Source organism: Mus musculus, chromosome 6 (genome assembly GCF_000001635.26).
Source record: "Mus musculus strain C57BL/6J chromosome 6, GRCm38.p6 C57BL/6J".
Classification (NCBI taxonomy): Eukaryota; Metazoa; Chordata; class Mammalia; order Rodentia; family Muridae; genus Mus; species Mus musculus.
Genome location: NC_000072.6, coordinates 85,936,312 through 85,962,445, shown reverse-complemented (window position 1 = coordinate 85,962,445; position 26,134 = coordinate 85,936,312). Strand labels below are relative to the sequence as shown.

The following is a 26,134-nucleotide window of genomic DNA, read 5'->3' as shown; positions in this document are numbered from 1 at the left end:
AATATCATGTATATACAAAATGTAAACAATTGACAACGTTCACGAAGAATGCAGGGATCAGAGGGTTGGGGCTGGATTGTCTGTTCCTCATTTGGAGCAGTTCGGGTGGCGCTATGAGACCCCAACTTAGAGCGTTTCTCCCTGGAAGGTAAAGCCCCTGGATGTTCCCCAAGCTTGTTTTCCCTGATCTTTAAAAATACAGCTAGAAAGAAGCTCTTTGTTCTCTATAGCCAGCAAAAAGCCTTTTTGTTTCTATACTGTACAACCAGAGATGCCTGCCTTCCTGTGCCGAGGACACGGAGATAAAAATTCAGAAAGAACTCACTCCCCACTCCTGCCTTGTAAATTTCACCAAGGACGCCCAGAAGAGCTCTTCCCAACTCCTCCCACTTCTCCTCCCAACTCCTCCCAACTCTCCTCCCAACTCCTCCTACCTCCTCAGCTAGCTGTTAAAAGTCCCCTAATGTCACCGCTCGGGGTTGAACTCCTCTGCCCTGCACGACAGAGGGACTTCTCCTCAGCTAGCTGATAATAAAACCTCTTGCAGTTTGCATCAGGTGCATCTTTTCTCTCGAGATGTTGGGGTGTTGGCCAGTTCATCCCAGGACTTGAGCAGAGGCCCAGCATCGGGGGTCTTACAGCGCTAGCAATTATTCACATAGCTACAAAACCGGCCTCCAGCTAAGTGCAGCACAGTCGAAACCGAAGGCAGGCTGACAAACCCTACTTTCAGTGCGACGTGTGTCGTCAGCACGGCGGGGCAAGGCGCATGCGCCCTAGCGAGACGTCGACGCGTCGCGTTCCTTTGCGGGCGCCTCTGGATCCCGCGGCCTCTTCTGGCCTCCCTGAAGTCGCCACTTTGGCCGCTCTGGCACGCCTGGCGTTGGGTGGGCGGCATCTCTGCGCCCACATGAACCAGCATTATGGCCGACATGGTCGTGGACGGGGCCGGGACTTTGCTGCCTGTGCCCCACCCAAGAAGAAGGGCAGAAACCACATCCCCGAAAGGTAAGCGCTTTGGTTCCGGGCTTGGCGTTCCGGCTGCCTCGGTGGCCTCGAGTCTCCGAGTGTTCCCTGGCCTCGCGCCCCGCCGCCTCCCAGGGTCCTCCGCGCCGAACCCCACCACACCTCCCCACCCCGCATTCTGGGGTCTTGGGTCTGTCCCGACAGGACTCTGTGGAGCTCGGGCCTGGGCGGAAGTGCGCGGTGGGGCGCGGCTGCCTGTATTGAGGCGTCCCTTGATCTCCGAAGCCACAGGCTTCTGCTTGTGTAGGCGCTGTGCCAGGATCCGGCCCGAGCTGTCGACACCCTTCACTCGGTACCGGCTCGAGGGGTTCTCTTGCTTTCAGGATTCGGAAAGCGGAGGTGTCCTTTGAGGGAGTTAACCCTGCCTGGGCCAAGGGCTAGTTTTAGGATTTTGCTCACTGGTGCAATGAACCCTTTACTTGCGGCTGTTTGCTTCCCCTCTCCGATTTCATCTCCACAAAAAACGTGGCTAGACCGGCCTCTCCCCTTCCTAGAATTCATCAAATCCTTTTTTTTTTTTTTTAATCTCCACAAATAAACAATACCTAAAACTCAGGATCGACAGAATGCTCTGCCCCGACTTCCCGGACTTCAGTAAGCACTTCTTTTTTATGTCTACAAATGAGCACTATCTAAAATTCAGGATGGACGTGATGGCCTCTCTCCCTTCCCAGAGTGGATATCTTTAGATCCTGTCAGCTAACCTCCAACATCATCCCAGTGTAGAACTTGCCTGACAGCTTGCAGAAGACAGCTGTCTGTCCACTGGACAATCCATTTTTAACATACCTTCTATAGTTAACTATTTAACTATTAATTACTAAGTAAAGTATAAGTAAGTTATAAATAAATTGTTTATTGATATTTTAATGTAGCTTATTTCATTATTAAATTATCTATTGGATATAAAATTGTTAACTAAAAATTAAAAATAATTTTAGCTATTGCTTATTTGTGGAGATAAAGCAAGATAAATATCAAGTAGTAATTGTGAGACAGCTCATAGATGTAAGATAAAGCTTGACTTTAAGAATAAAAACCTTCGGGGCAGTTCCAGGACAGCCAGGGCTACACAGAGAAACCCTGTCTTGAAAAATAAAAACAAAAAAAAAGAATAAGAAGCCAACTTCTTGTCATGGTCTGTCACACTAGGTTCCATTGCTCTGGGGCCCACTATGTCTCCAGTCTGTCACCACTCTGTGCTCACTCTCTACTCCAGGGATGTGAATGAACCGGACTTATTTGTAATTCATGGCCATAGACCAACTCAGCTGTGACTCTCCACACTGACTTCTGATTGAACTGAATTTCGGGTTGTAAGAACTGGGAGATTTCTACATATTGAGTTGATTCACTGGTGTGGAAACTAAAAACAATATGCAGTGAAAGTATTGAATTTGAGGTCTGTCAGCCAGTGTGTAGGCATTCATTACTCCTTGCTGGTTAATAGTTTTAGTTACCATAAAAAGTATGAGTTTCATGATGATATTTTCTATATGTATGGCATTCTACTTTGCCCATGTTCACCCACACACATACACCTTCCCCTTTCTCCTGCCCACATTTTGCTAGTTTCTTTCCTCCCCCTAAATAATTCACCACAGTTTTCATGTCTCAAATATGTGTGTGTGTATATATATATATATATATATATATATATATATATATGTATGTATGTATATATTATATATATGTATATTATATGTATGTACATTATATATTTAAAACTAGATTCCACACAGGAGGGGAAATATACACTATTTGTCTTTCCTTTTCTGCCTCTTGTTGCCCCTCCCTCCCTTAGCCCCCTTCCCACTCCGTCATAACCCCCCTTCTATTTTCATGTCTAATATTACCTTAGTATTTGACACGAGGCTGGGTTTGTTAGGCTGTTCTGCTATGGCATTTCTAGGTTTTAGATATTGTTTGTGGAGACCTGTGTGCTCTTTTGTTGTCTTGTATCTGTTTTCAAGATGGGGAGACAGAAAGAAACATAGTAGGTTGCTACTTGTGTGGAATAAATAGGTTAAGAGACATTCTGTATGTGTTAGGTGCCCAGTATCTCGGAGCCTTATTCTTGGAGACAAGGTTGGCATTCAGTTTGACTAACAAATACCCTGTTTCACAGGTGGAAAGACTATCTCCCAGTTGGGCAGCGGATGCCTGGGACTCGTTTCATTGCTTTCAAAGTTCCTTTGCAAAAAGTAAGTGAAAATTAATTTAGGATCTTTTCAGAAATATCAATTCTTGATTGAGAGAATGCTGGCTCTCAATCAAGAATAATTATAATGTGTTATATTTTGTGTCAGCCTGACTAAGCTAGATCATTCAGTATTCACTGTCTTGATATGGTAGTTGCTGTGCTGGAAATTCAGTAGAATGGAGGGAGGTGTTCACTTGTGAATTGCATTGAGATTTTAAGGCTTAGGCAAATAGGAACAAGTTTCTATTTGTTTTTTGTTTTCTTACCTATTTAATGTTGAATAGGACATTCTAAAGTTTTTCAGGCAGGGAGACACAAACACAGGAATATGTATATATTGAAGTGAGCATCTCTTCCCACTAATGGAGGAGAGATGTTGCGAGCTTCCAGGGGAACAGGAACAGCTCTTGAGTCTCACTGTCCTCACCTCAGGGGGCTGGGTAAGTGCATCGTGTGCTACAGGGCTTCAAGTGGGTTTGCTCTCTCTTCACTCTCTGACAGAAATTTGAAGCAAAGCTTATGCCAGAAGAATGCTTTTCCCCTTTGGATCTGTTTAATAAAATACAAGAACAAAATGAAGAACTTGGATTGATAATCGATTTAACATATACTCAGCGCTATTATAAAGTAGAGGTAAGTGGCCCTCTGACTGAATAAAAAAAAAACCCAAAATTCATAGTAATTTAACAGTTTTCATCCTATGCTGATGCAAAGACTAAACTTCATTCATGGGTAGCAATAACTAACTTTTAAAGAAGAGCAAATAGTTTTCCTAATTTCATGTAGAAATGAGATTGGAGGCCAGGCATGGATGGTAGTTAATGGCTATAATCCCAGATCTTAGGAGTCTAAGACAGGAGGATCACAAACTCAAGGCCACCTTGGACTACATAAGTCTTCAGCAATGCAAAACACATACACACTAGGTTGGCGACATGAATTAAACTATAATATGTAGTAATTATTATTAGTCTCTTTAATCAGCAAAAGTTCTATAACCATTGAACATTAATTCTCCCTTCTCCTATATGCCAGACCCCTAGTAAACCTCTTATCTGCTTTATTACAATGAATTTCCTTGATCTAGGTATCTTACAGAAGTAGCTCAATGTAACATGCATTTAAATTTTAAATTAATTAAAATAGAACTCTGTCATTTCCTTTAACCTCTCCTTACCCCACCTTCACATCCATAGCCTCCTACTCTGTATTATTGTTGCATGTACATGCAAGTAAACAAATGCAGCCTGCTGAGTCCGTGTAGTTCTGCTTGTGTGTGTGGCTTTTTTCAGGCTGACCACTTGACGGTACTTATATCTGAAGAGTAATTCTCCCTTTCTCAGACATTTTTAATTGCCTGTAGTTCTTTATCCAGGGGTAGGGCCCTCTGCAGTTCCTCCCATCCATGTTGGCATGGCAGCTGATGGGTACTGTTCAGATCTTGTGTAAGCACTCATAGTGTTGACATTTCATTGTTGTAGCCTTCCTTGACATTCATATGAAATATAATCTTGCAGCTGACCTCCTGGTCCTTGAGCTCTTATAATATTTCTGCCTCCCTCTCCTGAGCTGTTCTCAGAACCTTAGATGGGAGAGTTGTATTTAGATGTATCAGTTAGGGCTGAGCAGCTCGCAGTCAATTGTTTTCTGCATTTTGGCTAGATGTGGCTTTTTGTAAACTGTATGCTGCAGGAGGAAAAAAGCATCTTTGATGAGTTAGGATAGTTACAGTTATCTGTGGAGTAATTTTTTTAAGGTTTATTCTTATTTATTTGTATGAATGTTTGCCTGCTTGTATATATGTGCACCACAGACATACCAGTTGTTTGTGAGGACAGAAGTAGGCATTATGTCCCGTGTAACTGGAATTACAAATGGTTGTGAACTGTTGTGTGCTAGGAATTGAACATAAGTCTTCTGCAAGAGCAGCCAATGCTCTTAACCATTAAGCCATCTCTCCAGCCCCAGTATCATGTAATACTTGCCTTTCTGTGACTGAATGGTTTTAGTAATTATGTCTCTGACATTTATTAAAGCATATATCAGAATCTTTTTCTTTTCTGGCTCAATATTAAGTTATGTACATATGTTCTATAATAGATATGGTCCTATCTATTTTACCCCATGCTGTCTTCTGAATTCCCTTACCCCTGTGTATGTTGGGGTGCGGGAGGGTTGGGGGAACTGTTATTCTTTGTTTTGTTTTCATGAGAAAGAGTCTCATGGTGTGGCTCTAGCTGGCCTGAAATTTATTATGTATACCAGGCTGGTCTCCAGCCCACAAAGGCAGCCTACTCCTGCCTCCATGTGCAGAGATTGCTTGTGTGCACCACCACACACAGCATGCTTTGTCTTATTTTAAAGAACTCAAATATTATAGAATTCATCTCTATATCTTTGGTATGTGTATTTAAGATATAATACTTTTTCCTTAACATCAGTTCTTTTATATCAGATACACAACTTGATAGTTCCTAACTGTCATAAGAATTGTTAGTTTGCAGTTGGTTGTCTGTCAGTTCTGATTAAGTCTACACATTGCTGTCCGTGTCTCTCTCTTTTTGTCCCTCCCTTGAGTTCTTGCTTTGAGGAATCCAGCCAGGCTGTACCATCTAAATGTTAGCTCTGTGCCTCCACGTGCTAGTACCGCTGGTTAGTTCTCTCTCTGCCAGTGGGCTGGCACAGCCAGATTCAGGATTCTGCTTTCCTCTCTCCTTTTCTCCCTCCTCCCTCCTTTTGATCCCCTAACCCCTGGTTTCCCTTTCCTTTCCCTTTCCTACCCTCCTTCCCTCTCTTCCTTATTGTTTTGTTGGGGTTTAGCTTTTGAAACAGAGTCCTAGTATGTATCCCTGGTTGACCTAACACTCAGGATCTTCCTCCTCCGTCTCTCTAATGCTGGGATTATAACTATATAGCACTCCACCCACCCACCTCCCTCCCTCCCTCTCTCTCTCCCTCCCTCCCTTCCCCTTCTTCTTCCTCTTCCTCCCCTTCCCCCCTCCCTCTCCCTCTCCTTCTTCCTCCTCTTCCTCCTCCTCTTTCTTTCTTTCTTTCTTTCTTTCTTTCTTTCTTTCTTTCTTTCTCTCTCTCTCTCTTCCTTTCTTCCTTTCTTTCTTTCTTTCTTTCTTTCTTTCTTTCTTTCTTTCTTTCTTTCTTTCTTTCTTTCTTTCTTTCTTTCGTTAGTATCTCATATAGCCCAGCCTTAAACTTAAACCGAGGATGGCCTTAAACTCCTGATCCTCCTGCCTCTGCCTCCCAAGTGCTGTGATTACAGGCATGGACCACCACACCCAGCTTGATTTCCTTTTCTAAAAAGTCTTTATTTGTTTTAATGTGTGTGTGTGTGCTGGCATGAGTTTATGTGCAACACATTCATGCTGGAGCCTACAGAACTTAGAAAAGGGTGTCCGATCCACTGGAACTGGAGTTGCAGGCAGTGTGATTGGCTCTCTGGGTCTTGGGAATTAAACCCTCATTCTCTTCAAGAACAGTAAAGGCTCTTAACTGTGAGCCTAATTTTCCTTTTAACATGGCGATTTTGAGCATTTCTGTATATTTCGAGATGGGTTTTTGTTATGTAGCCCTGACTGATCTTAAACTCCTGTGCTCAGCCTACTGAGACACAAGGACTACAAGGGTGTACAACCATGCCTGCTGTGAGATGCTTTCACACAAGTGGTCATGTATCCTTCAGTTAGGAGGGCATAGAGTGAGTGGTTGTCTCTTATGGTATTACTAGTTAATTAATGACTGATCTATTAATTCCTTTGAGGCTTCAAAAAGTTGATCTTCTTTTTCTTTTTTCTTTTGAGACAGGCTCTTGCTGTGTAGCCCAGGCTGACTTCAAACTCAAGATTATCCTGCCTCAGCCTCCCAGGGTCTAGGATTACAGGTGTATGCCACCTTACCAGGCTTTACAAGGTGAATTTTATCGTTCATGTTTTATTTAATGAAGTTTCTGTTTGTTTATTTACTCGGTGATGTCCACAGGATCCTTTCCTCTGTGTGACAGCTTTCAAAAGAATAGCTTGGCTCCCTGATACCTGCCAATAGTGACTAGTCAGATTTTATTTTGTTAGTTAAATTTTTTCTGTCATTACAAATGCCCCTGTAGTTGCCTTTTTGAATTGGAGCACAGGTGGAGGGCCTCTCTTTGGATACTTGGGGCTTCTCAGTTTGGCTCCTAAAACCTTTTTCAGACAATATTATTAAGAACCTCATACACATATAATACACTTTTCTGATCACAATTACTCCAGTACCACAGCTAATTCCTCCTGATTTACACTCCAATGTCATGTCTTTTTTTTTGTTTGTTTGTTTTGTTTTTCGAGACAGGTTTTCTCTGTATATCCCTGGCTGTCCTGGAACTCACTCTGTAGACCAGGCTGTCCTCGAACTCAGAAATCCACCTGCTTCTGCCTCCTAAGTGCTGGGATTAAAGGCGTGCGCCACCACATCCGGCCGTGTCTTCTTTTTTTATGTGTTTTTTATATTAAGTTCACCACATGCTTGATGGTACCCATGGAGGGTAGAAGGAGGAGTCAGACCCTTTAGACCTGGAGTTACGGATAGCTGTGAGCTGCCTGGTGTGGGTACTGGGAACTTAACCCAGGTCTTAAGCTCTAACCCTCTGAGCCATTTCTCTACCCCACCCCCACTTTGCCTTTTAAAAGTAATCCACCAAGTCCAAAATTAGTGGTGCTCAAGTGCACATGCATTAAAGCCATCTACTGGAGCATGGCCAACTACCCAGGGCCACACTCCTGAGGAAAACTGATCTCCCTCCCCAGGTAGCTATTAAATGCTGCCGATTGATCCTCGGCTAGATTAAACCATTTCTCAGTGCTAGCCTTTTAAGATACCCTGATCACGTGTGGTCACTTTGTCTGCATGAAAGAAGTTCCAGGCTCATCTTAGCTATTTCCTGTCCCAAGCTGACTCGAAGCTTGGTCTGCTTTCAGTGTTGACAGTTTTTTCAGATATATGAGTGTGGAGTGTATTTATTGCTAATAGACGACATTGTTCCGAAGCTTTTTTGTAGAAAGAGCCAGGAACTCTGTAAAATTCACGATAGTGCTTTCCAATTACACCCAGAGTTACAGATTTTCATCTAACCTCTCTTTTTTTCCCTGAGATTTAGTGTGTGTGTGTTTGTGTATCTGTGTGCGTATCTGTGTTTTTCTGTGTTAGTGTCTGCCACATGTATGTAGGTGCCGGCTGGGTCTGAAGAGGGCGCCCGATCCTCTGGAGCAGGAGTTACAGGCTGTTGTGAGCCATCAGACATGGGTGTTGAGAACTGAACTGCGTCCGCGGGAAGAACAGCAGGCACCGCTGAGCTCTGAGCCATCTCTCCAGCCCCTCCTCCCCGGTTCTGTCTGTTAGTCATGGCTCCTTTTGCCCAGCTCATTGCCTCTTTGTGCAGGCACAGAAGAGTGAAATAATTATTAGGTAGAACTGTTCACATAATGTTTAATCATACCACATATACACCCTTATTCACATTGAATTTGGTGTGTTCCGTATACCTAGTGACTGTCCTATAGTCTTAATGTGAAACAAGTTGTTTCCTGGTTGAAACAGCTTTGTAAGAAGTAGCTCTTTAGTCAGAAGCGCTGTCATAGCGAGTTCATCATCATGAGTTTATATTCAGGCTCCTCACATCTTTCACTATCTGCTTACAAATGAAGTAATGTATATTTGTCTCTGTTTTGCTTTCTAGGATTTGCCAGAAACTATTTCTTACATAAAAATATTTACAGTTGGTCATCAAATACCTGATAATGACACTATCTTTCAATTCAAATGTGCAGTTAAAGAATTTTTAAAGAAAAATAAAAACAATGGTAAGTCCTTATGGTTTTTTGTTTGCTTGTTTGTTTGCTTTCCTTGTCTGACTCTATTGTACATTCTGAATAGGTTTAGAGACTTTTTAAAGAATCTCTTATTTTTAATTCTGTGTGTGTGCTTGTAGCTATGTACATACGAATGCAGGTACTTGAGTCCAGAGGGATCAGATTCCATCATGCTGGAGTTCTGAGCAGTTGTGAGCCATCCATCATGGGTGCTGCAAACTGCATTTGGGTCCTTGTCAAGAGCAGATGTGCTCCCAAGCACTGAGCCGTCTCTCCAGGGCAGTTTGATATTGTTACTGACCTAATATTAGGTCTGTTGTCTTTGAAAATGTCAGCTGGTAGTAATAAAGTGTTTTTCTTCTTGTTGGCCACACAGAAACAAAACTTGAGTGAGAACTGTGTAGTATAATGGAAGTGTTTCCCTTTCCCTGTAGCTTAGGAGTGAGGGGTAGAAGATTAGAAACACAGGGTCCAAAAGTTCCATAAAGAGACAGTAGAAGGCAGAGACTAGGAAGCAGCACAGTGGGCCAGGAAACTTGTCCTTGTCAAAAATATTGACGGTGTCTCTGCTGTCCTTCCATCTTGAGTATAGTTGTGGTTTTTATTCACTGTCACAAGTGGAGGCCGGACTGAGGGCTGTAGCTTAAATTCAGAGCACTTGCATGGCTTACATGAGTTTCACACTTCAGCATTGCACACACATACACACATTCCAGTTTCCTCTTCATATTAAGACAGCTCTCTTTCGTCTTAATTCGACCTGGTGTTACCTCTACACTCTGCATCATTTTATCTAACCAGTACTTGCAAAATACCCACAATGATGAGCTTTTGGTAGGTTATTCTTGATAATTCTTGATAACGTGTTTTTAAAGCCACTTTACTTTTCAACATAGCTGCAATATTTTGGTAACTTGTAAGCCTTACTTCTCAGAATAGTGTAGAACTTATTTTTGGTGTATCTTGTTTCTTACTTCTGCATTTCCTATTCTATAGACAAACTTATCGGTGTCCACTGCACCCATGGCTTAAATAGGACTGGCTACCTCATTTGCAGGTGAGTTGCCAACCCAAAAGTCAAATAGTGGTGTGTGTGTGTGTGTGTGTTTGTGTGTGTGTGTGTTTTACAATGATAATCTAAACTTAATAGAAATGGGTTAAGTAGAAAGCAGTGTTGCCTCTACCCAGAGACTGCCATCAGCAATACCATTATAGACTTCTCAGATGCAGGTATAAGCATAGCTGAGTGGCTTAAAGTGCAATAGACATTCAGTTTTGCAATTTAATATGCCGTAGAAATCTTCCTGTGGAAGTATTTGGAGACCTTATTTTTTAAAGGCTACCCTGTTTTTGTTTTTTTTTGTTTGTTTGTTTGTTTGGTTGGTTGGTTGGTTGGTTGGGTTTTTTTGCATGCTGATGAACATACAAGTCAGAAGTTTGGGGGTTGATAAAACATTAAAATGGTCTGAGCGTCTTTGGATCAGCTGTGCGCTAAGTTCAGGTGCATTCTGGTGCTTCTTAAGGAATTGCTGTGCTGTGTGACTTTATGTTCATTCACACAAAAAATCCTTACAAAGATATAGTTTCTTTTTTCTTTTTCTTTTTTTTTTTTCTTTTTTTTATTTTTTTCAAGATGGGGTTTCTCTGTATAGCCCTGGCTGTCCTGGAACTCACTTTTGTAGACCAGGCTGGCCTCAAACTCAGAAATTCACCTGCCTCTGCCTCCCAAGTGCTGGGATTAAAGGCGTGCGCCCCCACGCCCAACTTACTGAGATATAGTTTGTGTGAGCAGTGTGGGGCTGGCAGAGATACTTATTTAACCTGCCTCTGAAGGAATAGGAAGACTAGAATAATTAAAATAGGAAGAGGAGTATCGAACTATCATTGTCAGTGCTGCGGAGTAAGGAACATGGTACCTCGTGAGGGAGGCTTTGACCTGTCTCATCAAAAAGACAGTACATTTCCGAGGAGGGTTTCAGTGACTTTCTGAAGGTTACCTAGTACTGGCTGAGTAAGGGCACAGAAGAGACTATGGTCTTAAGGCTCAGCCAAGAGCCCAGAGTGGGACCCCATATACTGCCGGGGCGGTGGGCGATGCGGCAAGTATGGCATTGAGTCAGTGCTAGGCCATGCAAAGTGCTGTTTCAGCTGCTTGGGTTTTTTGTTGTTGCACTTTGTGGGGGGGTGTTGAACCCCATCCATTTCTGCTGAGTAAAGAATATTCAACAGAGGCAGAGGCAGGACTCATAGGTTTTTGTATGAATTGAAGTGTTGATGGTCACTTGGACCGGGTGTCAAGGTCATTTTGGTAGAAGCATGCTGTCATCACTGTCAGGACGCTGGTGGGGAAATGAAGGTGAGAATCAGGAAAAGTGGGTGACAGTGACAGTAGCTCCTGTTCTGGCCCATAGCGTTTGGCTGCATCACTATTTCCCAGTTGTTCTGTGTGTTGGTTACTGATGAACACTCCGTAATATGAAGGAAGCCTCCTGGGTTTTAGTTCACAAAGCCATTTGTGGAAAGGACTGCTGAATCTACCTTTTAAACGTTTGCCAGTTTGGTCGTGCATTTCCTTTATTAATTATATTGTTATATTAATATAAGTACCTTTATTAATATATTTCTAAATTAGTCAATCTTGGGACTGGTGTATGGTCATGGCATGTCATTCTGTGCCTGTTGGATTAGATGTGTAGTATTTTCTTAGGATTTGTATGTCTCCACTTGTAAGTGAAATTGGACCTGTTTTGATTTTTTTCTTTTCGTATATTTAAGTGACCCGAATTATGTTGTTTTGTTAGATATTTGATTGATGTAGAAGGCATGAGGCCAGATGATGCAATTGAATGTAAGTATGAGGGGGCCACGATTTTTCCCTTCCTATAAAAGCAAAAGGTGGAAATGGTAGAACCACTTTTCAGTTTTTGGAAAACATAATGAATATGATGCAATATAAGATGACAGAGAGGAAGAGAAGAGAGAGAAGGAAGGAGTTGCCTGTGGGGCTGGGGATGTGGCTCAGCGGCAGAATATCTGCTCGGCATGTATGGAACTTGAGTGTGGTCTCCAGCACCAGAGGGAGGAAAGAGCAAGGATAGGAAGAGTCTAAGGCAGCCTCTTGCCACAAAGCTTATGAGGAACATGTGTGCAGTAGTGAGCTGTGCCAGCCTATGACCAGTCAGTGAGTACGAGCTCTGGTCTGCGTGCTCTGGGCTAGATTCCTTCTCGTGCCCCTGTTTCTAACGGCTCATCTTCATCTGCTCCTCAGTGTTCAACAGCTGCCGGGGGCACTGCATAGAAAGGCAGAACTACATTGAAAACCTGCAGAAACGTCATGTCAGAAAGTAAGTCTTGCATTTTCTTAGGCGAGATTTGTGGCTAGGGAAGCCTCTTAGGTATAATTCAAGCGGCACATTTCCCTGGCAGCGAGCTCACTTTCTGAGTAAAACCTAAACAGCCAGGAGTGGGGAAACGAGATCAAATGTTCACAAATCAAAATACAAAGTTACTAAACTGGCCACGGGAACTGGAGTCTGGTGACGCTGTGGCACACTTCCTTTTCAGGAACCGGAATGTTAGTGCACCTAGGACAGATGGCCTTGAAGACTCAGCAGATCCTACGGAGCAAGTCTACACCAACAACAAACCTGTGAAAAAAAAGCCTAGGAAAAACCGGCGTGGTGGTCATCTGGCACCTTCCCAGCATTTCCAGCACCAGACGCAGAGCTCACCGTACTCACTCAGGTACCTGTGCTGCTCCCGTTTTAGAGCCGAGGTGGAAACTGTCTGTTAAGCCAAGGGAAAGTCCGTTGTGATAATGACCAGCAGTTGGTATTTCCTTCCTGATCAGGGTCAGTCATGCTGCTTAGCAAATCAAACACTGGATGGGGAATGTGTAGCTCTTCAGACACAGCTAAAGATTGGAAATGTTACTTTATTACTTTATTTATCTATTTATTTTAGTTAGCTTAATCTAAGAGGAGTTAGATAGGTCTACTAGAAGATAAAATCTGCGTTCTAGGGACGAGACCTAAGATTCTATCTCTGAGGTCTATCCCTGTGCTTTAAGACTCTAGTTTTTGGAATAAGGAAGGCTGCGATTTAAAGAACAAATACAAAGCCAGGCAGGGTAGTGTGCCTGTGCTCCCAGCACTGGGATGTAGAGACGGGAGGGTCAGGAGTCCATCCTTGGACTCAGCATAGACTACATGAGACTCTGTCTCAGAGAGAGAGGGCTGAGGGGAAGAGAGTACAAGTCCTAAGAGAGACATTTACACATGATTTGAGCAGATTAAGTTATAAAAGAATTTCAGTTGGGAAATGGGAAAATTCTCTGTTCAGTCAAAATTGTCTGCTAGAATTCTCTAGAGGAGGAGAGAGGGTGGGCAGGTAGATGAGATGGGCCTTTAACAGGGTGAGCCTGGTGATTCTCTCTAGGATCAGGAGCCAGAGGAGCCTTGGATGGGAGTGGGAGGCAGGAGAGGGCAGGCTCGCCTGTGCTGTTCTTTGTACTGGGACCGCTTTCCCGATAGGTGATCAGTGCCCGCCCACATGCAAGCAGGCCTTCTTTATTCTAGGCCTTCTTTACTCACTCTGCTGTTCATGCTGCAATCGTTTTTGGAAATGCTCTTGTTGACAGATGCAGAAATAAAGCCTCATGAGCTCTGTAGCTGTTCCTCTCTAGTCAAGATGCTACATAAAATTAGCAACTAGCTTGCAAAATGTTTTGGTGTTAATTTAACTTAGGTTTTTATGAGCGTTTGAGGGTTGTACCAGTCAGGCTGGGTTTGAATTTGTCTCCTTACTCTGCCATTCACACTATGTGCAATCATGGGTGAGACCACATCCTTAATTTCCATTCTCTGAGCTGGAGATTTTCTTTTCTTTTCTTTTCTTTTCTTTTCTTTTCTTTTCTTTTCTTTTCTTTTCTTTTCTCTTCTTTTCTTCCCCTTCCCCTTCCCCTTCCCCTTCCCCTTCCCCTTCCCCTTCCCCTTCCCCTTCCCCTTCCCCTTCCCCCCACTTCTTGGCCCTGGAGTTCCCCTGTACTAGGGAAAATAAAGTTTGCTAGACCAAGGGGCCTCTCTTCTCTTCCCAGTGATGGCCGGCTAGGCCATCTTACGCTACATATGCAGCTAGAGACACAAGCTCTGGGGGTACTGGTTAGTTCATATTGTTGTTCCACCTATAGGGTTGCAAACCCCTTCAGCTCTTGGGTACTTTCTCTAGCTCCTATATTGGGGCCCTGTGTTCCATCCTATAGATGACTGTGAGCATCCACTTCTGTATTTGCTTCAGGGATCCTCCCATATTATCATAGGGATTACAGACACATGCTACTGTTTCTCAGCGTTCTGTGGGTTCTGGGGATGCAGCCCCCAAGGCCTCCCATGTCTCTGGCACGAGCTGTACTCACTGAGCCATCTCCCCAATCCCAGCTCCATTTCATACAAATTTAAGAGAAAGATAAGTGATTATCTGCTTGGGTCATCCAGGGAGGAAAGAGTGAAATTAGAGTGTCTGTAATATTTTATGAAGCTTGTTATTATATGTTAATCTTGATAATGATTTATTGCTTCTTGTTTAAGAAAATGGTCACAAAATCAGAGTGTTTACCAGAGAGGCCTTGTCCCTCCTCCTGGTCCAGCCGGAGAGGACTATTCACAAAGAAGATTCTTCTGGAGTGCGAGGCCAAATAAGTGGACTGCTGAGAGTTACCAGAGACCTTTCTACCCATACTACTGGGAATGGAACCTGTGAGGCACGCTGTGGCTGGACTGTCGTCAGGGCCACCTGAGACCAGAGCTGGACAGAAGACAGCTGAATGAATTTAATAAAATCAGGTCAAAAGAATTTAGAAAACTTTCTGAACATTTTTAACTGTTCAAACTGTTGTACTGTCCTGATATATGTTACACTGCTCTGTGCTGGCGGACGCGGTGGCTCCGGCAGTCTAGAGCACCTCCATTCCAGGCCTCAACTTTTCTCAGAGTTCTGAATAGATAACAAATTCTAAATTGCCTTCTGTTTTCCCTGTATATTTCCTTTGCTCATGCTTGTAATGTGTTGTGTAGGTGCAGAGATTCGTAGTGTTTTTACCACATGTTCTTTACTGACAATCTTTATGGGTGTGTTTTCCATGACTGTTCAAATTTTCTACTAAAACTCTAGCCAGGGGACAGTTCTTTTCTTTGCACCTGTTCTTTGTCCTCGTGGGACTCTGATCAGCGTTTTTTCCTTGGTGGTCAGTGTTGGGATTTGACCAGCTTCTTGCTGACCTGCCAGCTAAGGCATCTAACACAGAGAAGGTTCAAACTTTAGGTACTGGTTGATTGCCAAGTTGGGTAACTGCCACCAACAGGGTAGAACTATCCAGGAGGCTAGAAACCCTCTGTAGATTTTAAAGGTTGAACAGACATCCTTGGATATCTGGGAAAGCTGAGGGTTATACTGACTCCGAGGACCTCAATTCAGGATCTCTGTCCACTGGCCTCCCACACTAGAATGGTGCTCTTTCTCTAGGACACACTTCAGGCTACATGGAGGTGCTAATTACTTGTCCTTAGAACTCACTCAGGAAGTTGCTCCTCATAACACATCAAGTCCACAGCAAGTTTTTGCTATGCACAGTAGTTTTCTCTCTCATGTATGAACATGTGGAGGGAACTTTTCCCTAATGAAGTCCCGGCAGATCATGTATTCCAGCTTGCAGCTAATTTTGCCCAAACTTTAGTCAAGTTGCTCTGCACTCCAGTGATGGCTTTTTCTCTACCCATCACATTAACAGATTCAAAGTGCTTCTTGTTGTGAGACCCCCCCACTCCACCCCCGAGGAATTCTTCCCCAGAATATACTGGGTCAGTGTATTGTCCAGTGTAAGAAACTGGAACAGACAGTTAGGAACCAAAAGAGGACAAAGCTGGGACAGGTACAGAATGCACCCAGTCTGGACGGTGCAAAGAACACATTGACAAGCAGCCTCTGGAGGACACTGCCAGGTAGGGTCACTGCGTGAGTTCTGCCACGGTTAGGAGTTGTTCCTGCCACCTGCCCTGTTCCTCTACCAGGAATTGGATTGCCAACACCTAGTGAAAACCACCTTTATCATTGGATAACTCATAACTAACTTTCATTCTTACACACTCGTCTGGCTTCTGTCCATGTCACACAATACAAAGGCCTAGTGGAAGGACACTTCTTTTTTAAAGTTTCTAGTGGTCTATTTAGTATTCTTAAGTTATATTTTACTTTAGAAACATACATGAATATTTTCTCAGGTAGCTTTCCTGAAATTCCCATGGAAAGGCACCCTGCATGTTTCTTGATTGTCAGTCTCAGAGGTAGCCCGCCTAAGGATTTCTTATGCTATGTATTTTCCTCCTTTTTTTTTTTTTAAATACTCTTACAGATCACCATTGCTTCATTTTCCAATTTATGATAACATGCGTTGATGAATTCTTCCTTTGGCAAATGAGGATTTAGCTCTCAGCCTACCCACTCACTCCACAGCCCTTTGCAGCCTTTGATGAAGTTACTAGATAAGTGTGGTCATCACGCGCGTCGTGTTCATGGCTGTGGGTTCTTTCTGGCCTTCCTCTTTCCTTAACGTTTTTGCCTCATTCATTTGGCCATTTTCTGTTGATTATGTCACAAATTCATCTTCTCCATCTGATAGCATTATAAACCGTCTCAGTGAATGATGCGCCCTTTGATTTGACTCCTTTTCTGGAGCTTCTTTAAATGCCCCAGTCAGGTGCCAGGTCTCGTTGGTAGGGCTGCCATGCTAGAGTACCACAGACTGAGGGAGAACATCTATAGGAACTTTTTGTGTCTCATAGTTTTAGAAGCTGGGAAGGATAGAGTCAGCAAGAATTTCTTCTTGTAGATGACTGGTACTTCACTGTCTTCTTGCGGTCTTCTGTGTCTTAACATCTCCTCCACTCGTCCCTCCCCCCCTTTCCTTTTTTCCCTTATGATACGCTGAGATGCATCGCCAGCTCTGTCTTCTCAAAGATGCCAGGTCATTAGACTCAGACTCACTGTGGAGACCTCATTTGCCTCTTGAAAGACTCCCCAAATGCGGTGATATTTCAGATACTGGGGCTTAGAACTTTACCAGCAATTTGAGGAAACACAACTGTCCATAGGAGGCAAACTGGCTGTTCCTTACACGTGGGGCAAAGCTCCCATCTGAGCTCTCTTCCCTCTTGTCATTTATTTCTTAGAACCTGGGTCCCAGGGTTCTACTTCCATGACTATAATTTCCCATTTGCTCATTATGTCCTTCAGCAGCCTCTCAGGGCTGGGAGGGTGTAACAGCCGAGCCACAGAAGTGGATCTGTTTGCTTCTCTGCTCCTGTCCTTTGATGAGCAGTAGGTAGGCACTTTTCAGAGTCCTAGTTCATGGTGTTCAGACGGTTGCTGTTGGCTGTTGAAACCCTGTCTCCTAATCTCAGATCTTTGGGACCTGTAATTCTTCTCTTGAAGTCTTAGGGTCTTTATCTCACATGTCATAGTGTATTTTCTATCCACCATGACATATACCAGCTGAGTCCTTTCAATATGGCAAATTGTAAGAAGTTTTTATTTAATGCTATTATATTAGCATTAATCCCTAACCCTAGTGCAGCTTCTAGTAGGATGTTGGACTTCTTTCCTGAAATTACATCTGATTTAATTATCTGTTTTTATTTTTATTTAACCTTTTCGTGTTACTATCTAGCACTTTTCTTCTGATACATTGGGGTTGTAGATGCTGGGATTGACCAGGGCCTTGAGCATGCCAGGCATGTACTCTGTAATTGAGCTGTGCCTCCAGCCTTCTTCAGACCTATATATGTCATTTGTATAAACATAATAAAAATACAAAAGATAAAGCATTTTCTGATATTTAAGTATGTTACATGATTTTTTAAAAACAGACACAGGGCTTCAGTATATTCCGCAGGCTAGCTTTGAACTCCAGGGCTCCAGCAGTCATCTGCCCCAGGCTCCAGAGCAAGTAGGACGTCAGGTACCTGCTCTCTTGCCTGGCTCTAGATTTTAATTTCTAAGAGTTAACTCATTTTTTTCTTTAAAAACAATAATAACTACAGTATATATCTTGACTATTACATGTTTGCTACACTCACATTATGGAGGGAGGTCCCATGTGGAATCCTAATTAAATAGCCTTTCCAGCAAAACTTACAGCTTCCCAGAAAACAAATTCCTGTGTTCCTTTCCTCTTGGAAGAGACAAATGGCTTACGGCCTTGGGGCAGGGACTGCCAAGGCTTTCTGTATCTGGCCGTAAACTGACTTTTCAAGTCCTTTGTTTACCCTCTGTCTGAATACTAGCCATTTTGTGGCCATACAGTCTGTCTTGAAAGTTGTTCTTTGGCTGTAATCTGTGCTGTGATCTGAGCCAGGCATCCATGTATGAACCACTTTTTAGAAAGCCTGCCCCAGCGAGTGATCTCTTTTTCTACAGTGTACTTTGTGTACACTGTGCTAAAATACTACTTCAGGTTCTGTGCCACCATGTCAAGTAGCACAGTATGACAGTACCTTTTTGCAGGGAAGGATACACCCTGTCTTATCTTTGCAAATGTGTCTTTAAAATCCCAAACTAAATCTTTAATCTCAGCACTTGGGAGGCCGAGGCAGACAGATCTCCAGACCTGCTTGGTCTACAGAGGGAGATCCAGGACGGCCAGAGCTACCTAGAGAAAACTTAGCATGAAAATGCAAAAAAAACATTCCCAGCCAAGTGGGACGCATTGACTGGTCACACGTGGTACCTCTGGCCTTTCTTTTATTTATTTATTTATTTATATATGAAACCCCACTTTCAACTAAAGGGGGATGGGACACACTAGGCCATGGCATCAGGCTCCTTGAGCTGCTTGCCAGAGAGTGAGGTGGATAATCTACTCCCCCTGCAGAGGACAGGAGGCGCCTAGCAAGCAGACGACGTTCTTCCTGTTCTGCTGTAGATCACTTGTACAGTTTCATTAATGAGCTTCCAGAGAAAGTCCAGACTGAGACTGTCATGCCAGGGAGCCTGGCGTGTTCTTGGCTTACTGAAGCAGGGCAGCATATTGTATCACGTGGCTTTGCTGTTTCCTGCTTAAGACCTTTCCTCACCATTCTGTATGTATGTGTACGTCAAAGAAAACACCAGTGACTTAGTTCTTAATCCTCGCCTCAAGACCTGCTTCCTGGAGGACCTCAAGTGTCTTATGGATCTGGCAGCCATGCACTCTTAATGGTTTGACCTTACACATGAATGATATACCTGGTCTCTTCCTGACTTGACATACCACAAAAACTTGGAGCATTTGAAAATACCATTATCAGTTATTTCGACATAACAATTTATCAATAATTAAGGTTTCATTTGAGGTTATATTTGCATGACATGGGGGTAAATTTTAGAATCTGGATTAAGATTATATTCACTTTAACAGTGAGGACAGCTATGACTGTTTATGCAAGTCCCATGTCTCAGCATAACACCCTGTCATGCATTCTGAACTAACTTCCATATGCTATATAGTGGTCTCCCTTAATTCTGGAGGAAGGAGGGTCATTAGCTCTGAAATAACTTTTTTTTAAAAGAAAAGAAACTACAACAAATTCCTCTCTAGGATAGGCTTTTGTGCACCCTGACCAAGGAATTTACCGCAGCCCCAGACTCCACCCTTCCAGCTTTCTCTGGGTCACAGCCCCTCCCATCAGCCCAGCCCCTGGCAGCTACTGATACAGTTTTCCTCTTACCATCTCTAAAATGCTGTGCAGGTGAAATTAGGATGTGGGCTTCTGAGTGGGGTTTCTTGTTTGGCTACTGGCTTTAAGGTCTGTGTTACAAAATGGATCGACAGGTCTCGCTTCCCTCTGTTGCTGAGTTGCTCTTGTATATGGTTGTCTCACACTTTGCTTAATCATCAACCAGTTAAAAGATATTTAGGTTTTCTGTAGGGGTTTTTTAATTTAAATTTTAAATATAAATTTTTTATATAGCATTTTATGTAAACATCTTTCCTTCCCCCTCCCCTTGGAGTGGAATGCTGCCGTGTATGTTTAACTTTATAATAAATTATCAAACTTTGCCAAACAGGTGTACTATCTTGTATTCTACCAACAAGAAATAGCAATTAATTGTGTGTGTGTGTGTGTGTCTGTGTGTGTGTGTGTGTGTGTGTGTGTGTGTGTGTGTGTGTGTGTGTGTGTAAGGTATTCTCAGAAGTCACTGTCTACTTTGGGACTTTTTTTGTTTTAATTGGTTGATTGGGTTGGGTTTTTGTTGTTGGTATTTTGTTTGTTTGTTTATGGTTGGTTGGTTTTGATTTGGGGTTTTGGTTTTGGTTGGTGTATTAGGGTTCTCTAGAGTCACAGAACTTATGGATAGTCTCGATAGTAAAGGAATTTATTGATGACTTACAGTCGGCAGCCCAATTCCCAACAATGGTTCAGTCGCAGCTGTGAATGGAAGTCCAAGGATCTAGCAGTTACTCAGTCTCACACAGCAAGCAGGCGAAGGAGCCAGAGCTAGACTCCCTTCTTCCAATGTCCTTATATTGTCTCCAGCAGAAGGTGTAGCCCAGATTAAAGGTGTGTTCCACCACACCTTTAATCCCAGATGAAAGGCATAGCCCAGATTAAAGGTGTGTTCCTTAAACTCGGAGATTCAATCTTCTGGAATCCATAGCCACTATGGCTCAAGATCTTCAAACCAAGATCCAGATAAGGATCTCCAAGCCTCCAGATAAGGTTCACTGGTGAGCCTTCCAATTCCGGATTGTAGTTCATTCCAAATATTGTCAAGTTGACAATCAGGAATAGCCACTACAGTTGGTTAAGACAGGGTTTCTTTGTGTAGAACTGCCTGCCTGTGTCTGGAGTGCTGGGATTAAAGGCATGTACCACCATACCCAGCTCCACATTGTTTTGCAGGGGATGGGAGTTGTTTGTGTTTGGAACAGGGTGTTTTATTAGCATGGAGCTTGCCTGAGTAAGCTGACTGGCCAGCCAGTGTCAGAGATCCACTTGTCCCCACCTTCCATCTCATACCTCCTGAGCTGTCTCTAACTCAAAATTTAGCTATTTTGAATTAAAAAGATATGTTGTCTCACTGTGCTTTTGAAATGATTTTTAAAGATACAATTGATATACATTATAGGTGTTTTAATTTGCTTTGGTATATGTGGTGGTTTGAATAGGTATGGCCCCCATAGACTCATGGGTTTGAATGCTTGGCCCATAGGGAGTGGCACTGTTAAGATGTGTGGCAGGCTTTGAGGCCTAGTCCTATGCTCAAGCTACATCCAGTGTGTCTGCTGCCTGAAGATCAAGATGTAGAACTCTCAGCTCTTTCTCCAGTACCAATGTCTGCTGCATACTGCCATACTGCCATGATGATAATGGACTAAACCTCTCATACTGTAAGCCAGCCTCAAATAAATGTTTTTCTTTGTAAGAGTTGACATGGTCACAGTGTGTCTTCACAGCAATAAAATCAAAACTACATTTGTACATGTGTCTATGTATGAAGCTACAGAAAGTACAGCAAAGCCGGGCAGTGGTAGTGCACATCTTTAATCCCAGCACTTGAGAGGCAGAGGCAGGTGGATTTCTGAGTTCGAGCCCAGCCTGGTCTACAAAGTGAGCTCCAGGACAGCCAGGGCTACACAGAGAAACCCTGTCTTGAAAAAAAAAAAAAAAAAAAAACAACAACAACAAAAAGATGGGCTGGAGAGATGGCTCAGTGGGTAAGAGCACTGATTGTTCTTCTGAAGGTCCTGAGTTCAAATCCCAGCAATCACATGGTGGCTCACAACCACCTGTAATTAGATCTGACGCCCTCTTTTGGTGTGTCTGAAATCAACTACAGTGTACTTATGTATAAGAAGAAGAAGGAGGAGGAGGAGGAGAAGGAGAAGAAGGAAGAAGAAGAAGAAGAAGAAAGAAGAAGAAAGAAGAAGAAGGAAGAAGAAGAAGGAAGAAGAAGGAGGAGAAGAAGAAGAAAGAAGGAGAAGAAGGAGAAGAAGGAAGAAGAAGAAAGAAGAAGAAGGAGGAGGAGGAGGAGAAGGAGAAGAAGGAAGAAGGAGAAGAAGAAGAAGAAGAAGAAGAAGAAGAAGAAGAAGAAGAAGAAGAAGAAGAAGAAGGAGAAGAAGAAGAAGGAGAAGAAGAAAGAAGGAGGAGAAGAAGGAAGAAGGAGAAGGAGAAGAAGGAGAAGAAGGAGAAGAAGGAAGAAGAAAGAAGGAGAAGGAGAAGAAGGAGGAGGAGAAGGAGAAGAAGGAAGAAGAAGAAGGAGAAGAAGAAGAAGAAGAAGAAGAAGGAGAAGGAGGAGGAGGAGGAGGAGGAGGAGGAGGAGGAGGAGGAAGAGGAGGAGGAGGAGGAGGAAGAAAGAAGAAGAAAGAAGAACAGGCTGGCCTCAACCTAACAGAGATCCACCTACCTCTGTCGTGAGTGCTGGGATTAAAGGTGTGCACACCCAGCTCCAAACTATGCTCTATCTCTTGTTGAGACAGGTCTTGCAGCCCTTGGAAATTTGCTCAGTAAACTAGGCTGGCTGGCCAGTGACCCTGGGGCTCCATTGATTCTGCCTTACTTGAGCTGGGATTACACGCACACAACAGGACTCCAGGACCCCACTCTGCCTTTTTTTGTTGTTTTGTTTTGTTTTTTCTTTTTTAAAGATTTATTTAATATATGTGAGTACATTGTTGCTGTCTTCAGACACACCAGAAGAGGGCACCGGATCTCATTACATACAGATGGTTGTGAGCCACCATGTGGTTGCTGGGAATTGAACTCAGGACCTCTGGAAGAGCAATCAGTCCTCTTAACCACTGAGCCATCTCTTCAGCCCCCCCACTCTGCCATTTTATTTTATTTTATTTTATTTTATTTTATTTTATTTTATTTTATTTTATTTTATTTTATTTATGTGGGTTTTAGGGATCCAACTCAGGTATCTGACTTGCAAGGCAAACACTTTTTCAATCCCCAGGGTTCACTTCAATTTTTTTTTAGAGATCAGAAGTGATTTTACCTTTATTTCCTTCACTTTAAGCCAATCATTAAATTTCGCCGTTATTTCTGGGGTAGGGCAGAAGGAAGGCATCATTCAGCATGATGGAGGCCGTGGCCCGGCTGGCCTCACTGGGGAAGCTGGAGGAGCACGGACTGCCTTGCTGGCAGGTAGGTGATGTCCCCAGAGCGGCAGAGCTGGTATGCAATGTCCTCAGCAGCTTCCAGCTTGCATAGCTCAATCAGGCCATAGCCTGCTGTGGCCAGCGAGTTGTCGATCAGCTCAGCTGCCTTGGAGTCACCCTCAGCAGAGATGATGGCCGCCTTCTGCTGCTACAAATCTGGCTCTCTCAGCGTCCTGCTGAGCCACCTGTTTGGCTTCTACTGCCTCTGTGAACTCCTTCTCAAAGATCAGATGTGTCAGGGACACGTCATCCAGGATGAGCCCAAATGTTGCTGCTTGCTCTGTGAGGTCATCGCTCACTTGCCTGGAGATAGCTCTCGCTGGGTAATCAATTCTCCAGCATCAAATCAAGCCACCACTGACATGAGGATCTCCGTGGTGATAAGACAGCAGCACCTGCTCATCATAGTCCTGGCTGATGTTGGTGTAGATACGAGGAAGCTGGCTGGCCACCGGAAGAGGATGAGCAGTGTGACGTTGACGTTGTGCAGATCTTTGCTACTAGTGATGGTACGTTCCGTGGTCGAGAGCAGCTGTCAAAGAAAATTGGCTTCTGTACCCAAGGGATGAGAAAGTGAGTCCCTTCCCCTACCACAATGTCCTGTACTCCATGAAATTGGTCAAAGATGACAGCTCTGTGTCCAGCATCCACATTCTATAAAGCAGAGTTCACGCCTCCTGTAACTGCTAGCACCAAGCTGACCTTTCCATGGACCGAAACACGAGCAGCTCCTTCTGTTGCTTCCACTCACACCTGGCTTTCACTCTGACCTCCACAGGAACCCTCACTTCAAAACTCTAAAGCAGTAAACTTTTGTGAAGTGCTTTTATCATTTTACACAGAGAACTTCAATATATGAAGCTGAGTCCTTTGACACTAGTTTTACATTTCTTCTGTTAAGATAAATCTATTTGTGTAGAATGTCTTTTCTTGAATTTTTACTTCATCCATGACTAAGGTTGAGTCTCTTTTCATATGACTTGTTTTTTTTTTCCTATGACATGTTTTATTTTGTTTTTTGTTAAGTGCTTATAATGCATTTTTAACTAGGTTTTCTTCATTACTTTTTCTGGATGTCAGTCCATATAGATGCATACTGTATAGATGTACAGATGGTTAGACTGTACCACCGTGCCAGGCTCATGTCATAATGAATGTAAAAATTAAAAGCAAAATGAGGTTGTAGTTCAGTGGTAGAGTGTTTACCTACTAGCATAAAATTCAGGGTTCCACTCACGGTTTGTAAGCCTGCAAGCCAGTTTTCTCAGAATTCTAAAACTGTTGCCCGAAGTGCTGCTCTCCCTTGCCGACCTCCTCCAGTCACTGATTCAGACAGCCCTTTCTGGTGTACTTTCTCCACTGTCCTAATTAGGAGAGCAACACTGGCAGCCTGGCGTTCCCACTTTTCCCGTTGTCTTTACTGCACGCATCACCAGACACCTTCCATGCCATGCAAACAAAATACTGATAAAAGACAAACGCCAGCCAAGGAAAATAGAAAACAAGTTATGGCACGTTTCGTCTGCCTGGGAGGCTCAAGGATCACACACGACCTTCCTAACCCACTCTAGATATAAAGATCAACTTTGTTAGGTAAGTCCCGGATGCAAGTCACTGAGGGAGGCTCTGGGTTCCAGGGGTGCTTCCAGTGACTGATGGGAGCAAAGTGAAAACTGATCGTGGGTTCTCCAGTAATGGAAAAAGTGTGCTCACTTTGCTTAGGTTAATACTCTTCTTATCACAGTAAGAAAGTGATTAACATCTACCATAAACCATCAGTAGACTTTACAACCTGACTTCAACTTCCAGTCTCCACCCAAGGATCCCTCCCGCAGGAAGGTTCTAACTAGACTTTGCTGGCACATTCTGCCCTCCCAGGGAGGAGTCAGCGGAAGGAAGCACTCTCCCGATGTTGACCTCCACTTGGGCAGAGACAGCGCTTCTGGACGTGGAGGGGTTTGCTTCCGGGGAACGATCATCTAAGCCGTGCGGCAAAATGAAAGTGGGTTCCGCCCAGCCGGAGCCCCACCTCTTTCCCTGCGGACAGTTTTGCGGGCGAAGTACGCGTGCCTTTGCCCGTGTTTGTCGCGAGCCCCGGTGGAGAGCGACATGGTCTCAGGAGCGCGGCTCCGGACGGAAGGCCGCTCGGCTGCGCGCGCCGGGGCGCCCCCTGCAGGCGATGCCCGAGGCTGAGGCTGGAGGAGCCGCGTGCGGACCGCACAGCCACAGCCAGGCCCAGCGCTGGGAGGGAGGCGTGGCGGAGAGCGGAGTCGCCTCCACCCCAGGCTTTACCGGGGCCAGCGAGCGGCCTTGGCAGGAGGGACCCAGGCAGGAAGCCCTGAGGGTAGTAGGGACGCCCTGTTGGAAAGCCTGACCAGCCTAAGCCGAGGGCAGGCCATGCCATCCGGGTTGGAGAGGAGTCAGGCAGGGTCCAGACTCTACATGCTGGTCCCAGTGACATAAAGTTAGTGCTTTAGCTTCAGCCTGACTTCCTCCTGAAGGACCCTGTGACCACTGCGATAGGCTAGAATTGTATATTGGTGGCCTGATATTGTGTATCAGGAAACTATTTACAAATAGACCCTGCCCCTTTTGTGTTAAAAAATCTTAGGCAATTCCAGCAAGTCAGAAATGAACATTTGACTTTGGTATTTGTTCTCTTCAATATTTTTTCTTTGTGTACAGGTTTTTAAAAATACTATAGTTGGGGCTGGAGAGATGGCTCAGCAGTTAAGAGCACTGGCTGCTCTTCCAGAGGCCCCAGGTTCAGTTCCCAGCACCCACACGGCAGCTCACAGCTGTCTCTAACTCCAGTTCCAGGGGATCTGGTTCTCTCCTACATGCAGGCTAAAC

The 26,134-nt window shown here is 43.9% G+C and overlaps 1 protein-coding gene and 1 pseudogene across 4 annotated transcripts; one reads left to right on the top strand and one right to left on the bottom strand.

The window, feature by feature from the left end:
- The first annotated feature begins 713 nt into the window (after positions 1–713).
- On the top strand, positions 714–20,178 carry Dusp11 (dual specificity phosphatase 11 (RNA/RNP complex 1-interacting)). 4 transcript variants are annotated; one of them, NM_028099.4, is made up of 9 exons: positions 779–1,008; positions 3,155–3,230; positions 3,731–3,862; positions 8,952–9,075; positions 10,081–10,141; positions 11,886–11,932; positions 12,353–12,428; positions 12,649–12,828; positions 14,670–20,178. In NM_028099.4, exons 1-9 carry the CDS (start codon positions 911–913, stop codon positions 14,839–14,841), a joined length of 966 nt encoding a protein of 321 aa, NP_082375.4. In that variant the 5' UTR covers positions 779–910; the 3' UTR covers positions 14,842–20,178. The 4 variants fall into 4 exon arrangements, 3 of the variants coding, with proteins under 3 accessions (NP_082375.4, XP_017177243.1, XP_011239778.1); XR_001785172.2 differs by lacking the exon at positions 11,886–11,932 and having other exon boundaries at positions 714–1,008; positions 14,670–17,970; XM_017321754.2 differs by lacking the exon at positions 779–1,008 and having other exon boundaries at positions 3,156–3,229; positions 14,670–20,172.
- On the bottom strand, positions 23,229–24,003 carry Gm7542 (predicted gene 7542; annotated as a pseudogene).